Raw genomic sequence first — 17,518 nt, 5'->3', positions numbered from 1 at the left:
TTTAAAATTTTCTTTATAAGACATATGAAAATTTGATCTTTAATGTATCATCTTCCTATCCTGAAACCTTCTCCACAAGCCATGTGCTTCTGTTCTAGTAAATATTGCCACATTTTCACATACAATCTATGGACTACTTGTTAAAAGAATCCTCATTCAGCAGCACTGAGTAGCACACCCATGTGCAGGTAATTTAAAAACCAATTTTCACAAGACCACCTTGTCCCTAGCAAATACATGGCCTCTTCTTTTCCACAGCTTGAACCTGCTCTCCCAGTACCACCCTTCTCCGCATCTGACTTTGTAGCACTAAGTTATATGTAGGAAAATATAAATTTACTTACTCCAGCCTACTTATGTAATATGTACTTAGATGTGCACATATGAACACAAATAAATGGTTGTTCTTACTCAGTTAACGCAGTTCAATCCTTTAGTGTCCTTAATTACATAATCTAATAAATATTTGGAAAATACCTTGAGTTATGAGAAGAAAATATTTGCCTGAACACTTAACAGCTGATGATTGTAATCTGGTACCTGTTTAAAGCATTAAGCAGCTTCACCCTCTCAGAAACACTGTGTAAGGTTCACTAAACAAAATTGTTTTGGTTGGATTATCTCCACAGAATCACGGAATGAGTCAGGTTGGAAGGGACCACAGTGGGTCATCTGGTCCAACTTCCCCACTCAAGTAGGGTCATTCTAGAGCATAGGACATGGGATTGTGTCCAGGCAGTTCTTGAACACCTTCAACCTGACCATAAATATCTTATGAAAAATAAGAACGAGTAAACCTAAAAATTTTATTTACCTGATTCTCTTGTTCGAGCATGGGTCCACGCACTAGATATTGATCCTCCTTCATTTACAGCAACCACCCTATAGAGGTATTCTTCAAAGGACATTGAGAAGGATAGAGGAGGTAAAAGATTAAAAAAAAATACTGAACACAGTAATATATTAGTAGAGAATGGAATGAAAATGATGCATTTTGTTTAAGAAACCAATGTACTACCTGTAAATGGTTGTAGAGCACTCTCATAAACACTCTGCTCTTTTCCTCGGTACACAAGGATGGAGTCATTTCCCCTGCAGTTAACAGCACTGTCAGTTGATAGGCATCCGTCCAGATTGACTCTGACAGCACTGCTGGACACAGATGCCAAGTTAACGACAGCACCTCGTGTAAATTTAACATCCTTCATGCAACCACCGAAACCTAGCAAACAGTAAGGGATTAGTACCACAGAAAGAGCTTCAGCCATTAAGAAACACTTCTGTTCCTTTCAATTCTATATTTTCAGCATAAAAGACTATAATGTGAATATGCTGACTTCCAACATGACATTCTGTCTCCACTTTCAAGACAATAAGTTGGTAAATTCCTGCCTTAGTGATCTACACTGTTAGCAATTCCATCCCACAAGGAAATACCTTTCCATTTTCTCTTGCATCACTTCTCACTTTGAAATTATTACCATAAAAGTGATTCTCTGACTTTTAAAATCAGCTTTCTGCTGCTCGCTACTATTTTGTTAAATATACATACTTCCTCAAACTGAAAAGAATATCTAGATTAAAATTACAATTAACTTCAGGAGATCAGATCAGTTTTGTCAAACAGGGACATAACTCATGCACTGTTTATTAACATACTCCAGAAACATAACCCCAAACTACTTGTTTATGATAAGAAATTTAAGAAGCTTCATTTTATATTTATTTCTATATATCCATATATTTCTCTGCATGTGTGACATTCCTATCAAAATTTATGTTAAATCAGTTACTTGTACTTATAACTACAAAAATCCAGATGCAGTTGTTAAAACTATCATACTTATTAAAAATTAATAAATTTATATAAAATGTATCTCAAATCTGAGTAGTGGTTGGTGCTTAACACAAACCCAGAGTAAACAGTAACCAAACTGAAGACTTCAATTCATTTAAGAATTAACTTTGTGAATTAAAAATCCACTTCTCACAGATCAAGGCTTCTCTTTAGCTTTGTGAAAGCTAAAGTATTTATATCTGGTTTATATCTTATGTACTTTAATGGCCTTTATTACCAGAAGATGACAGATCAGAGTAGTATTTGTCCTTAGCTGCCTGAACTGAGAATCTCATGTTCATACACAGTTCATGCAAAAAGGGGTACTGAAGATGGATATCCATTTTGAATCATCCTCTAAAACACCTTCTCTCTCCACAACACAGGGAATTTGGCTAAACTGCTCCATAAAATGAATACATCCTAATTTAAGTTCAACTCCTAGTCCACAGTGACTGGCTCAGTTTCTTAGTCTGTGACAGAAGAAAGAATTAATCCCAGTCCACCCAGGCATCCTAATCATATGATAAAATGAAGTTGTTTGATTTGCAGTGAGATGCATTCTCTACAATCTATTTAATACATCATTTTTAATATCTTTTTAGCTACATTTATCACTATTTTAAGATTTCTCACTGACAACAGCCAAGCAATCCCATCTATTCTCAAGTAGCTGCATAATAAGTAAAGATAGTACAAATTTTCACAAATATTCCTGCCAGGTAGCTTCCTTTTGAACCTCCCAGGAGGGCATGTGATAAGTCATGCAAAGGCTTACAGAGCCCAGCTAAAATGTCTTAAAGTTGTTACTCGCATAGAGATGAATCAGGAGGAGAATAATATTTATCACTTATTTGCTGTGGGAAAACAACATTCCTTTATTGAAAAATTAACTATCAAGCAGTCATAGATTGAGAAAACCCTTTCTAAATATTTATTAAATGGAAAGATCTCTATATTCTCTTATCTTACCACTACATCATTGTAGTCCTAAACAAAAGTATGTTTTAAGCTATAATATCTAATCTTGCTCACCTGAACCTACATTTAGGAGCACATAAGATAATATTTATCTTCAAACATTCTAAATATAAATTCACGGCACCATCATATTTTGTGGCGTGCTGAGGAGGTTTGCTTGGCAAGAAATATTTATTGATGTGCCTTGATATGCACTTCAGACATTCACTTTATATGTAATTTTGCCCTAGATTCTTTGTTCACAGATCTCTTTGCTGCAGGAGTTGCAAATGCATCCACTCACAAGGCTACACCATCTGCTACGAGGCACCACTGACAGGGTATGACTGTCCAGCTCTTTTGGGCCATAAATATTATGCACACAAAACCTGAAGGAAGATTGTATTATATGTGATACCTAGACCTGGAAGAATACTTAAAAAAATATTCTTGAACTATTCCATAGCCAAATCAAAGGCTCCAACACAGCTCACTTGAATGTGCACATTCAGTGTGCACATTCATTCATTCAAAGTCACTTACTGGATTCCCCACAAATAACTTACTGATTGATACACATTTGTCCACAGCAGCCGAAAAACACCCCATGACTGATGAACAGTTTCACAACAAATGAAAAAATACACCCAAACAGAGCCAGTTTAGTAGACACTTTTCAACTAAGCTTCCTACAGTAGATCCCTTTGTGAAGGCCATTAGTATCAGGATGCAATTAATGCTTCCCTCTTTTCCCTAAAAATTTGACCTGTTTCAGAATAGAAGGGCCACAGTGATGGCCAAATATATGACTGTCTTCCTTCCTTCTGATAATGAGGAAAACATCATGGCAATTGGATAAGAATCAGTATTGCCCAAAAAAGACTAAGAAACTCTCAGCTGCTTTCCCATGTATCCAGGCATTCCAATTCATTACAGTGATTCAAGCTATGTTTACTGTCTCCCACTGGTTTTGTATTCCAGATCTGACAGTGGCACAAGTTGATCGAGTAAAACAGATTTCTGTGAACTGGCATTCTTGGATGAAGATCTGGTTGGGCATCTCACTCTACCATTTCCTAGGCTCCAGGTTCTCTCTTATCAGTCAGACTGCCTCAGGTATCACTGGAAGAATTTTTATAGCATTGCAAAAAGATCAGGTCTAAGTAAAGCTAGATGGAAAGGGATAACTGGTAAAATCATAATGGGTGGGAGGAAAAATTCATGTTAGACATTCATTAATTTAGACTATCAGCAGCAGAATATCCACCTGGGGCATGATACCAGTTTTTGAAAACGTATGTTCTTCTTGTGTCATCTTACCTTGTTCTAACCCCAGTTCTCTATAAAAACTCTGAATCTCAGGTGGGATTCCACCTATGTAGACAGGTGAGTTTACTTTCAGCTGCTGAACACGGGGTTCGAGTGCCTGCTCTCTCAGTTCATTCATAGTGGCGGAAATCACAGAGCCCTCCTTGCTCAAGGTGACTTCATTCCACTTTCCATCACAATAAGACAGTCCCAACCAGAGGTCCACTTGGGTAAAGACAACACCAGTTCTTAAGAATATGTTTAATATTCCACTTTTCAGCTCAATCTATACATTTTAAAACAGAAAAAAAAAATCTTTTGAAGGAGACATCAAATACACAACAATGACAGAAAGTTATTTTAAAAAACATAATTAAGGGAGTTATGAATAAGACCAATAAAAATATTTTTTTTATTTTCAGGTTAATACTCTTTACATACAACATGCTAAATACATTGTATCAGTTAATTCAGAATGTAGGAAAATTAATTTTGATTTTTTTGACAACTGACTTTGGCACTAATGTATCTAAAAAAAAAAAGACAACGAACAAGACTGTTTTGCTTTTTTTGAGAATAAGAAAACAGTACTTTATCGATTCATTTTTCAGAGGAATGTAACAAGATAATAAGGAAATGAAATGTCAGACCTGATTAAGGTCTTTTTAATTGGCTGGTGAACTCAATTTCAAATTTTTCCAGCATACATTGATTCTTACATTCATACATTTCGTCCTTGTTCTTCTAAATCTTGTAAGAAAATAATTGGTTTTGTATGTGCATTTTGAAACTAATTCTCTAATAGAAATACATTTTACTTAAATTTTTCACTGCAGAAGTTTCCAAATGCTTTACTGCAAGACTCTTTACCCTGACTGACTCAAATACAAGTAGGCTGAGACTGTAAATTGGCACATATAGAACACTAAACACTTCAGGGATGAACTGGATGTTGAAAAACATTAATATTTCACAAAAAGACATTTCTGCTTCTATGCAGAAACCTTATTAAGTGAAATAAAAACTGCAGATTTAATATAAATTCTTATCACTATTATTGACAAACTGACATATTTTGTTTGCTGATAATATTAATATTACAGTGTTTGTAATTGGATCATATTTCTTTAACAGGAAATACAGGAAACACCCCAACTGATGAAAGAACTCTGTGCTTGAATGCCATGGGGAATGTGGGTCCTATTCCTCATTGCACACCGACTTCTTGCTTCTGAGACAAAGGGATTTTCTTTATTTGTTTCTTTTGAGACCACAACTTTTCCTATTTCCATAAGTTCAGACCTATTTACAGCTAAGGACTCCACAATACAGGTGAAGGACTGATCATGGCACCAGTGCAGATAAGAACAGCTGAAAAAGGCAGACCATTGCTCAAGTCTCTGCTTTTCTTAACTGGTGAGAATTAATATGAAGCACACTGTGCTGGTGTGAAGAAAGCATTCCAGAAACATTAGCACAGCAGCATGCCAGCAAACCTGCCAGACCTGGGAGCCAGACAGAGGGCATAGTGTGTGACCCAGGGTCATACTCAGCACAACCCTCCTCCAATTTACTCATCTTGGCGTAGTTTTAAAGCAGGCAGTGAATGATGTTTGTGCTTTCTGTGTTGACCTGGACTGACATTTTGAATGCCTGAGTGCAGCTAAAGACAGGGGACTACTGAGGGACCACTGCTCAGTTTCAACTCTTCTGCGTGGTGGAAATAGAAAAAAAAGCTAAATCCTGCATAAATCTGAGCACAGGTACTGAGCACAGGTTTATAAAATCAACAGATAATTTGTTTGCTTTACACAGAATTCTGGGACCACTTTCAAAAAAGAATTATTTTTAATCATTATGATTTTTAATCTGTCCTTGGAAAATATATTATTACTTGGAAGCAAAAATGTATGAAGATCATATTATTCTGCCAGGTATCTCAGTAGCCACCTCTCAACAGAACCAGATCATTGTATCACAGCCCTAAACCTAAGCAAGTTTCAGTTTAGCTCTTAAAAGCATGCTTGCTTTTCAAAATTTGGGTTACAGAATTTCATTAACGCTTTTCTCTATGCACAATTCTCATTTTCACCTACCTAAGCATGTAAGGTTGGAACTAGGAAAGCCAAAGCTTAGACTGAATCTGGAAGATAAGAGCAGCAAGAAAGATTATTCCACAGTCCCACGAGCAGATTGTGGTATCTCTCTGAGACTGATACAGGGACCAACTCTTATTAAAAATGTTATTAATGACCTGGGCAGTAGGATGGGGCATACTCCCAGTGAGTCTGCAGTTGTTAGCAAAGGGAGCTGCCATTGGTATCCTAGACATATAAATCAGCTTTGAAGAACAGTACTGAGTGAAATGGATGACAAATTGAACACTGGCCACCAATGCACCCTCGAAATGATGAGGACGAACTAGCACTGGGACTAGGTTAGAAAAAAGGTGGGCAGGGGTTCCAAGGAGATGATTCTTCCCCTCCAGTGATCACATGTAAGACCACATCTGGACTACTGTATCCAGTTGTGGACACTTCGGTAAATGAAAGACATTGCAGCACACCAGAGTGAATCCAGTGGAGGGACACCAAGCTGGGCAGTGGTTGGAGTACCTTGCATATGAGCTGAAGCTGAAAGAACAGCGTTTGTTCAGTCTAAGAACAAGTGGGAAGAGAACTTAACTGTTCCTCTGCCTTATGCAAGGATACAGAGAAGACAGGCCCAAGACTTTTCTCAGAGGCTCATTGTGAAAGGATAAGAGGCAAAAGACAAGTTGTAACAAGAAACAGTAAGAAATCAGGGCAGGTTTATTTGGGTGTTTTTACTTTTTTTTCCTATAACGAGGATGGTCAAAGATTGGAACAGGCTGTAAAATTTGGAAAGCTGTGGACTGTCCATGTGTAGAAAGATGCACACTACTCAAACAGAAAATGCCTGGAGCAACCTTATCAAACATAAGTTGGTCCTGCTTTTAGCAGAGATTTGGAATAAATTATTCCAAAAGGCCCTTTCAACTTAAATGATTTTGTGGTTCTGTATTGCACTTCTCTGCAGGAGCCAGCCCCTGCCTCACTCAATCTGCTTATAAACATGATTTTGAAGATGAAAGGAATATCCAGATATAGCTCTGAGAAACAAAACAGGTATGATAGTGGCTGCATTAGAGGCTGAATGACACTTTGCTAAACCTGCCATATAAAACAGTCTCAACAAATGTAGAACTAGAAGAGTGATCATGGCTTTAGCTCCTTTGAATTGCAAAGTCTTCCTGAGATTCAGAAATATCAGCAGAGACAAGCAATGGACTTCAAAAAACTTGTCAAGGACAGGCAGTCTTTGAGCCCTTTGAAAGAAAAAGTACATGGCACTTCTGCTGATATGCAGCCAATCATTCCAGTTCAAAATCTAGGCCAGTTCAGACTTGCCAACCAGAGAGCAGAGGCCCAAACACAGACCCCTCAATAGCCTCCTCACAGTCAGTCACTTTAATGGAAACAATATGATAATGTTTTCCTGACACCTTACAGAGAGAAATTACTGATAACCAACAGGAATATCTCCCTCACTCTCATGCGAGTACCAGTCACTTCTTTGCTGAATTTCCAATTTGAGTTCTCAAAATTTTACATCCCTCCTTAGCTCCATCACAGGTAACACTTTCATCTTGCACACTTGTTATTTTACTTCATGCAGCTATTGAAAAGTGCAACTCTTTGGAAAAAGTTCTTGCAAGACTTTTTTCTTAGTTGCAGCTTTGCAGAACCAAATAATCAGCTACAATGTCTCAGGAGCCAGTTACTGGTATTGCATAGAAGTCAGATAGTGCTTTTGCTGCTGGTGAAGTGGTCAGCATCAAAAATCAGTCATGCAAACTTTATCAGCATCACAAAATCTTTTCATCACATAAACTCATGAGGAATCACATGCCAGTGTGAGAGCTAGTGATTCATACTAGTATAGCTGGTCACAGTTTCCTTGTAATTATTATGCCTGGATCCAAAGATAATCAGATTGACCTCGCTGGCTTGAGTTAATTCTCAGGGCATAGAAGTCATGGAAGAAGTGACCTTTATGCACAGCACCTTTCCAAGACATCATTTTGTTCTTGGGCAGAAGAGGAGAGTCTTTGGCTGTTTGGTAGCAGTCCAGCTGTGTGTGTAGCTGCAGTCATTCCCAAACTATAAAGCTAATAAAAGAGCTGTGACCTATGCAAAGGGAAGGGTCAGGGAATACCTGGCACTCAGGCTAAGTGGTATAGCTCATAATCAGTTTTGCTGTGCAAGTGTCTCCTGACCAAAGCTCCTAACAAAGACATCGTAGCTCATGCACAACAAGCTACACCCCTCATTTTCACTTTCTATTAACCTCTTCTTGTGAGATCAAGTGTACAGAGAAGCCTTCTGTCATCATTATCTATCTGCAAAACACAAAGCTGAGAGCCTTGGAAAAGTGTGCACATACTCATCCTCTAAAATTCCTCCTCTTAAGGCTATGGAGATGTTGAGGTCATGATTACAGTGAGATAAAAGAAATTTACCTGACTTAGGACAAATGCCAAGAAAATGATCCAATTTTCAGAACTAAAAATAGTATAAATATAAAACCACCAAAAATCTGGACATTTGAAAAGAAAAGGAAATTATTTTGTCTAATTACTTTGTGCTTTTGACTCCACTTTCAATTTAGTAAGTCCCCTTCTTCCTTTATACTCAGAATCTATTTTCTCATATTTCTGGTAGTCTTACACAGAGCAAGAGAGAGGGAACAAGACTCACCTACTACCAGAACCTCCAGAAGGACCCTGTGAATACTCTTCACATAAATAGTACCCCTGTGCTGAGAATTACACACATACAACCCTTTTTTTAGGGTGGGACAGTAGCATACATGTAACATCTTATGCTATTAGCTCATGATCTTGGTCATTACTGGAGGGCAAAAGTAAAGTAATAACTGTAATTAGCAAGACTTGCTAAAGGAAGTAATGATAATTTTTTAACTAAGGCTGCTTTAAAAAGAAGAAGCAGTCAGGTCTAGCAGAATTCAAAACCCAGGAAAAAATTATCTGCTGGAAAAGCCAGTAGTATAAAAAGTAACTACTGAGTAAGTTACAATTGACCTGAAAAGGAGAAAAATATATTTATATGGTTTAGGTCAGAAGTTTAAAAGAGAAGGCCCATTAGACATAATGCCACACAATAAAACAGGTTGTGACATGACAGCCATTAGCAAAACAGCTGCATAATAAGAAATAAATAAATTAAATTCAATAAAAGTGCAGAAAGAGCAGATTGGGTCATAAAGAATAACAATGCTTTCAAAAATCTCTAAAAATAAATTATTGCTTCCTGGAACAACTGAAAAAAATGTATTTTTTTCCATGCAATCCTCTGTAATACCTACTAGTAGATGCAAGTATACTTGATCCACTAAGCAGAGGTGACCACAGTCTAATTATACTCAAAATCCTTGGGAAAGAAAAGTATGAAAATCAAAAGTCATGAGCTAAGAAAATAATTTGAAAAACTAAACCAAACACATTAAAACTTAAACAACATATCGGAAATGACAGAAGCACAAATAATTCTGAGCATAAACAGTCTTATTTAACAGACACCAAAAAGGAAGTTCATAGGCATTACTTCACAAATTTACCTAATATAGGATTTGTGAAACTCCCTCTACAGTGTAAGGAAAATGGTGACAGAAATGAGATGGAATTAAGCTGGAACTAACTAATTTCTATCTATCTGTTCCAAGTCAAAAGGAAAAAAAATGGATTATAAAAATAAACTTATACCTTAAAGAGAAAGCTTTATTAGGAGACCAGACAATTTCCATCACGGCCTTTTTGATTTATAATTTAATTGATTTTGTTTCAGTATGAGAACTGGGAAAATAGGCAAACCCTATGCTTTCCTAGAAATGAATTGAAAGCTTTTAATACATGTATTTTATTCTCTTTTCTGATCACTTCTAATCCAGTTAAGACAATAATTCTGCTTTTCATACATTGATATCTTTCTTATTTTTGACATAAGTAACAATAGTAACTTAACACTTATCTGTTCAAGTATTTTTGCTCCATTATAATGTGCTGTGCAAAGCATTTCAAAACTAGTAAGACATGAAAATAACTTATGGTTTGAAATTTCTTTCAGTGCTAGCTTTGCTTTTGTGGAGAAAACTTACAGGCCATGTCTGAATAGAATTAATTGTATTTTTGAACTTACTGCAAGGTAATCTGGGCCATCTTTATTGTAAACAAACAAAAGCAACCCATTCAGTTGATCTGTTCTGAATTTGAATGAGATCTCAAATTCCAGTCCACCACTGAAAACACCTGAGTGCAGCTCCAGGAACCCTTGAAAGAAGATGAATGCATACATAAGTTAATCAAATAAGTAAACTGGTTCAAGAAATCAAAAGTAAAAATCTAGGTGCTACTTTATACTCTGACATGAAGAACTCAGGCTTCAAAATTATAGTTCACAACTTTATCAGTCAGCTTTGAGGACAGTTATCAATAACGTACTGCAAGAAACCAAACCAGTAAAATATCCTAAATTTTTTTACCTGTTGTTTTTTTTTTTTTTTTTGGGGGGGGGAGGGTTTGGGGTTTTTTTTGTTTTGTTGATAGACATCTTTTATGTCCCTACAAAAGTGAAATTTCACCTTTCAGACACACATCCAATCTGCATATAGTTACAGCAGCACTGTCTGTAATTCCTCTTCCATGCAGCAACCTTCTGTCAACCAAGAGACACAATTTTAAACCAACTGAAATAATCCCATATAGCTAAAGCTGCCTTGAAAAGCAGATCACTGCCACACTTTTGACACAACCAACTTCTCTATCTCAAGAACATATTTGGATAGAGCAATAGCACAGCAAACTACCTCTGCCAAGAAAATGTGCTCCTTTTGAGAGTCCAATGGGGCAACCTTCCCAAACATGGTAGACATTGTTCTGCTCTTCAGCATTCTGCCAGTTCAAAGATTCCCAGTTCTCATAGGGAGTATGCACTTTTTTCAAAAATATGTCACTGAGACAGCCCACAAATCCTTTCTGGACTATCCTCTTCATCCCTGTGAAAAGGAAAATAATTTTTTAAGTCAATCACCTGCAACTAAACATAGGAATTAATTTTTATGTTTTCAATATGTTGTCCCTATCATATACATCTATGTGTGCACAGAAAAACAGCCACTAATCAGTTCATAAAGCTGGCCTCCAAGCTAAATCCAGATTTCTCAATAGGCCTAATCACTAAAGACAGCACCTACTGTTATGTAGCTGAAAAATATTAAACTTTTTGAGATTTTTGCATACAGGTACCTTCAAATCAACAGCATAAATCTACTCTATGAAGATCAAAAAAAATTTTTCTTTAAAACAAAACAGTAATTCTGAAGAAAGGCACACATGTGTTGAGTAGGAAGCAATAGTGTTGCAAAAGCTGAGGCAGAGAAATATGTGTTTAGAAGCTTCATCAGGAAGTATTTATTTCCTTTTCTGTATAAAACAAAAAACCAAAATCAATGACACATAGCTGCTATCCCTTCTTTATCACTGGGGGCAAAAATTCAAATCTGTTTTTATAGGTGCTCTTTTCTTAGATGGTATTTATATTCAGTCTCATTTTGAATATATAGCTGGGGTTTTTGAGAGAGGATTACTTTGTGAACCAATGCTTTAGAAGAACAGATGCACGTATTTCTGGTTTTAGTGCAGTGAAATAAAGAAGGAAAAGGAAGGAAATAAAGAAGGAAAGAGGAAGTTGGACTCTAGTGAACCCCATATCAAGTCAACTAGATTTCATGTCAGAGGCGGACACACAAACTTAATAAAGAATTTGGCTTTCAGATTAATATGAAAAAACCAAAATTCTGGATATGAAGTCACTGAGAGCAGTTGACTGTATATGTGACATAGACAGTCACCTCGGTCATCATCTGTTTACACATTGGGCATATATACTAAGTTCATGTATGTAAACTTGTGTTTCTTGATTCTTCAAGAAGCCAGATATGATCCAGCTCCTCATAAATTCTATATCTCTAAAATACAGGTATATTCATACACCTCTGAGATTAATGCAACAACTTCCGAAGGATACAAACTCACACTAAAAAAGCCAGCATATTGTATCCCTGCATCGAACTGGGATGTATAACCATGTGCTTAAGCTAATACAAACAATTTACATTGGTATTTTGGAATGAATTTGTGAAACTGTATGTAAAACACACCCATAAGTTTCACACTCATACCAGTACAAAATCCATAGACCTCATGAGCTGTTTTAATGCTGATTAAATCAGCTATATAGACATTTTGGTCTATCCCAAAAGATAAAATTTTAGAAACTGTACAGACTTGTTTATCACACATACCTTCATCCTTTCTTACAATTGTATAACCCTGTGGAAGTCCTCCAACAAAAACTCCCGTGTTCTCTCCAATAATGGTACTGCCACTAGTTGCTAAGGAAGAACCTGAATAAAATAATTTATTATTCACATATTCAATGCTTTCAACAGATTTTCAACTCAATAACAAAATACGGGTATTTTATAAAGAGGCTAATGTTACACAATGGTCTAAGACTTTCCTAATACATATCCAGGAAATATTTACAGCTCTCTTTTACAACAGGAGATTAACACAATTACAGATTCACAAGCACAAAAAGAGACTTAGTATTCAATTATCAAAGATTCACAGTGGAGACATCCCTCAGATAAACAGACAAACCAGTAATGATAAAACAGTCAGAAAATTGAGTGAATTTTTTTCTGTATGGGTGAACACAGGTAGTGAAAAAGCAAGTGAGTAATACCCTTAGTAATACCAAAGTTATTTAAATGAATTGATTACCTGTGTACTGCCCATCCACTGTGATGTTTCCCAGAGCTTGAATTCTTGTAGCAATTACTTGGTGCCAACTGTTATCATTATACACTTTTCCACCATCATTAGTTGGAGTGACTGCTACTGCAGATCCCTTTTTATTAACAGAACAATCTGATTTAGAATATTTTGAAGGTAATGCTTAGAATATCTTACTCTTTTATGACAATTTATAGCATACAACATCTAAAAATAAAGACAGCAGCCCTATGTTTAACTTCCTTTGGACTCCTGAATGATGTTTAGGACTTATTTAACATTCTAAATTTAACCATTAAATTTAACCTTTTCAAATAATAAATGAAGGATCAAGCATCCAGTTCCATGTCCATTAAAAACAGAAAATTCTGTGTAGTTCCCCTGATAAAGACAAGGATGAGGCACAATTATTGAGGGTCACATCACTCAGATTTTTGATTTTTTATTCTTTCTTTTTTTTTTTTGATTATGTCTCTATTTAACTAATTCAAGGATTGCTGTGGCTATGAAGTTTGATGGCCATGGTTCAATGTGCCATCCATGGAGAGCAGCTGCATATCAGGATTGTTAATTGCAGCACCTGTCCACACGAAGGGATCCAAAAAAGGGGTGCATGTGCAGCACGGCAGATGCATGTTCTCTCCATGTTAACCTGGTATCAAAAGGACTAAAGTTCCTAGATGAGAAAGTACCATACATCTATGGGGGTAAAAGGTCATACCAAGAGATTCAGGAAAACAAAACAAAGCAAAAACACCCTCAAAACAAAACCTCGAACAAAAAACCCAACCAAATAAACCAAACTAAACAAGAAAAAAACCAAAAGGTAGTTATTGAGGTTGCTTTTATGGTACAAGGGATGCTTGTAAAAATGTATTTAAATTAAGGAGAATTTTTACCTGATTTTAATAAAACAAAAATATTACATGAAGGGGTGAATTTAAGGACATCTATTACATATACAGAGAAATCTTTTCTGAATTGCTGAGTAAGAGGAGTGTAATAGATGCAGTTACCAAACTAAATCTCAAGAATGCAAAGAACCAAACAAAATATCACACAAATTAATATAATGATGTAATAAAAACAAATAGTTTTTTTTAGTTTTATATAGTTCAAGAATTTTCTTGATATTTATATCCAAATAATCATCTAAGTTTAATTAAAAATTCCTGTAAGATTGCTTCAGGACTTTACATCATTCTTAAACTATCTGGGAACTCAACGTTATTCTGCTGAATTCACAAAAGAGAATTGTCCCATACAGCAGCTAACTACTGATAGAAAAATATTTCTTTATATAGATACTGTGCTATAGTCTCAACAACTGAAGTTACTTTATGGCTTCAAAAAACAATTTCCAAAAGTACATAAATGAAAAATTTGGTTTCTTGTAATTTGGGAGTCCAGCTTGTAACTTTGCAGCAGCAAGCCAGACAGTTTAACAATTTTTTTCCAGATCTTCCAGTATTATTTTTGGTCCAAGGATCTTAGCATTACGCACATGGAGAAAAGCTATTGATAGAAACAACCACCTATTTTGATTAATACTAAAACCCTCTTATTAAAATTTAGTATTCTGCCTTTAGTAATGTTCATCCATTAGAAACTGCATTTGGCACACAGACTTATGAACCCAGAACACATTTTACATTTGGCATAGGGGACTGTCACTGTGTATCCTAATACATCAAAATACATTTGTGATGTGCACATATGTACACAGTTAAAGAAAAAATGATTTCCTGTGAATATTTACAGCACATTTCAGCTCCATTCAGCCAACATCCTGATACTGAGGAGGTTTGGAGAGCAGTCCTTTGCCCCATAATAAGAATACAAAGCTATATATCCTTACGTACTAATGGCATTTTTTCATATACTATTTTTTATTGTCTTCTCTCCTATTTCAACATTTTAATATTTTACAAACACACACATTTCATTATCGTAGTTTAATAATTAAAACCAGAACTGGTGTCATGCCCAATTAATGTGCCCTGGTAGCATGCCCATTAGTTTTTCCATTAGTGAATTCAACAATACTAATGGGATTACTAGCATGGGATGCTAATTGGGCGTGACATAAGAAACTGGCTTACTTCTTAGCATACCCTTGCTAATGATGAAATTAATGAGCATTTTATTAAATGCTGTCTCATCAAAGTGTACTTAGTTAGCGTTAAAATTGTTACAAACGATGCTGCATTCTAAAGATCAGGTGCCTGAATAAGTGGTTCTTCATATTATGTTTGGCAACAGTCTAGAGTATTAACAGTTTTATACATCAGAAACCACACTTATTTGTAACCAGTTCAATCTGGGACCACACAAGCATATGTGCTAAACTGTGCTTAATTCTGGGGGGGAGGGAAGGCAAAAGACAAAAAAAAGTGTTCAGGGTTCAGCATGTGCTGCACTGGAGAGGCCTCTTTACACTTCTTCTAGAACTACCAGAGTCACTCTGGGATCACGTTCAAACAGCCTGCTTCAAGATGGCTTGTCATGGATTTTGGAAATCACATACTTTGAAATCTGTATTATTTTGCTATGCCATACAATAAGTCTTAATATTTGGTTCCTGTCAGTAATAACTGAGTAAATAAAATGATTCTGTCATATTGATGTTTACATTGAAAATACAGAGAAACATCACAAATATGAATCTTCAGAGATACTGTCTCAGGTGCCAAAGTTTGAATGCAACAACATTTTTCCCAGTCAAGTTCTTTCAATGCTTAAACTCCTACTACTAAGAAGGTGAACAAGTACTGAAGTTTTGCCAGCACCAAGGAGGAAGGTCTAGCTTGGACACATAGCCAGATATTGTCCATCTTCCTTCCTTTTATTTTGTGGAATAACAACCTCACCCTCAGACTGTGCCTAATACTTTGGCCTCTCCATGACAAGAATAACAAACAAGGCAACACACACAAGGAAAGTATCTGGTTTTCCGCCTTCTTGCTGTAAAATTTAGTAAATGAATCATCTTCTAAAATGGAAGAGCTGGATACAATTCCCTCCATCCTGTGAGAAGAATTTCAGTCTATCCTCAGACTGTCCTAATCTCATAGCAAAAAAAGTGCTCCATGTTGGGCTCACTGTAACTGATTTCACTTGGTATAAAATATTCAGTGCTTCCCTGGGAAAAAAAGAAATTACCTGTAGCCACTGCAAGATAACCATAAATTTAGCTGGAGTTGATAGTGTAATTTAGGTGTAGATGCAAAGACGTCACGATAAGAAAAAACTCCACAGACAGCTAAAGGTTTACAGACACTCTGAGTTTGGAGGAAGTTCTATAGAAAAATTTGGATTGTTCCAAAAAGACTAAGGAAGACATCTGTTTGTAAAAAAAACCTCATGCTTCCTGGACCATGAGTAAAAACCCACAAAGAACAGCAGTAAAACAATTAGGAAGGAGAAAAGAGCAGTTGCACAGCACAAAAGGAAGACAAAAAGGAATGGTCAGACAATAGCCAGATGAATGGTGGTGTACACGGAGCTCAGAGAAGTATGAATGGACATGAAGAAAAGGATTTGAAATTAACACTTAGCGAAGGAAGAAGCGAGGCTGCTGAAGGCTCCCCACCAGGAGGACTTGGCAGGACTGTCCCCAGAGCAGACACAACAAAGAGAGAACGCGCGGCTGATCACAAGCAAAGATACAGCCCAGCATCCCGAAAGGGACTGAGGGTACAAATAATTAACCTGCCACAGGTCACAGCTGGAAGGGAGCACAGAATATTACACCACACTGCTACAGATAAAAAGCTGCAGAGACACAATTGTCATCAAAAAGAGTGTTTGCAATTTCTCAGAGTAGAGCACAAAGGAAGGCCATAAATGTTTACTGTATATGCCATGACTTTAATTAGAGACAACAATGCCTATAACCTGGCTAAGACACCACGTGATGTCAATAAGAAGTAATTAAAGCATTTGCACACTAATGCAGACTGCGATGCACAAAAGAAAGATGAAGAAATGCTGCTACAGTATAGGATATCTGACACTGTAGGAAAAGAATAGCAAATCATGGCAAAAGGAAAAAAGAAACAAATTATGACAAAAACAAAGAAACAAAGGTAATGACAGTAAGGTAGCACAGCATATTAGGGATACAGAAGACTGAAAATTTTTGATAACTGAATCTTCAGAGGTAAAAGATTTTGAAAAGGTTTCTACACAAAACACTTTGTTGTAGGTCACTGTACCCTACTTCTGAGAATCTGAGAATGTACAGGAATCTCTTCCACATTAGTAATGAGAAATTAGAAAGCATTAGCTTTCAAGATAGTAAATCAACTGTTAAGACCTACACTGTTCCTGGATGCCTTGAATGACAGCTTTTTTTTTTTTTCTCTAAACAGCAATTGAAGCACTCAAACAGCACCATTGGCTGTTTTATAAGAGGAAGCACTATTGAAGTCATGATCTTAAAAATCAGCATGGAACAGTTGCCTGATTCAAATGAAACAGAAATATAAACAGAGATACATTCATAAACAAGCAAT

The 17,518-nt window shown here is 36.3% G+C and overlaps 1 protein-coding gene across 12 annotated transcripts in view; it reads right to left on the bottom strand.

The window, feature by feature from the left end:
- The window catches only part of USH2A (usherin), a 374,435-nt gene that overhangs the window by 226,407 nt on the left and 130,510 nt on the right, over positions 1-17,518 (bottom strand). For all 12 annotated transcript variants that reach the window (XR_008429695.1, XR_008429696.1, XM_053936908.1 and 9 more), the window contains 7 exons: positions 12,990-13,116; positions 12,506-12,607; positions 11,009-11,197; positions 10,342-10,472; positions 4,118-4,391; positions 1,019-1,222; positions 815-895 (listed from right to left, as the gene is read on the bottom strand). Coding sequence is in view for 10 of the 12 variants with exons in the window: in XM_053936908.1 (XP_053792883.1) it covers positions 815-895; positions 1,019-1,222; positions 4,118-4,391; positions 10,342-10,472; positions 11,009-11,197; positions 12,506-12,607; positions 12,990-13,116 (1,108 nt within the window). In the remaining 2 variants the exon portion in view is untranslated. The remainder of the gene's footprint in view (positions 1-814; positions 896-1,018; positions 1,223-4,117; positions 4,392-10,341; positions 10,473-11,008; positions 11,198-12,505; positions 12,608-12,989; positions 13,117-17,518) is intronic.

This window comes from Vidua chalybeata, chromosome 3, assembly GCF_026979565.1.
Source record: "Vidua chalybeata isolate OUT-0048 chromosome 3, bVidCha1 merged haplotype, whole genome shotgun sequence".
Lineage (NCBI taxonomy): Eukaryota > Metazoa > Chordata > Aves > Passeriformes > Viduidae > Vidua > Vidua chalybeata.
Note: the sequence above shows the minus strand (reverse complement) of the source record. Positions and strands in the feature narration are given on the sequence as shown.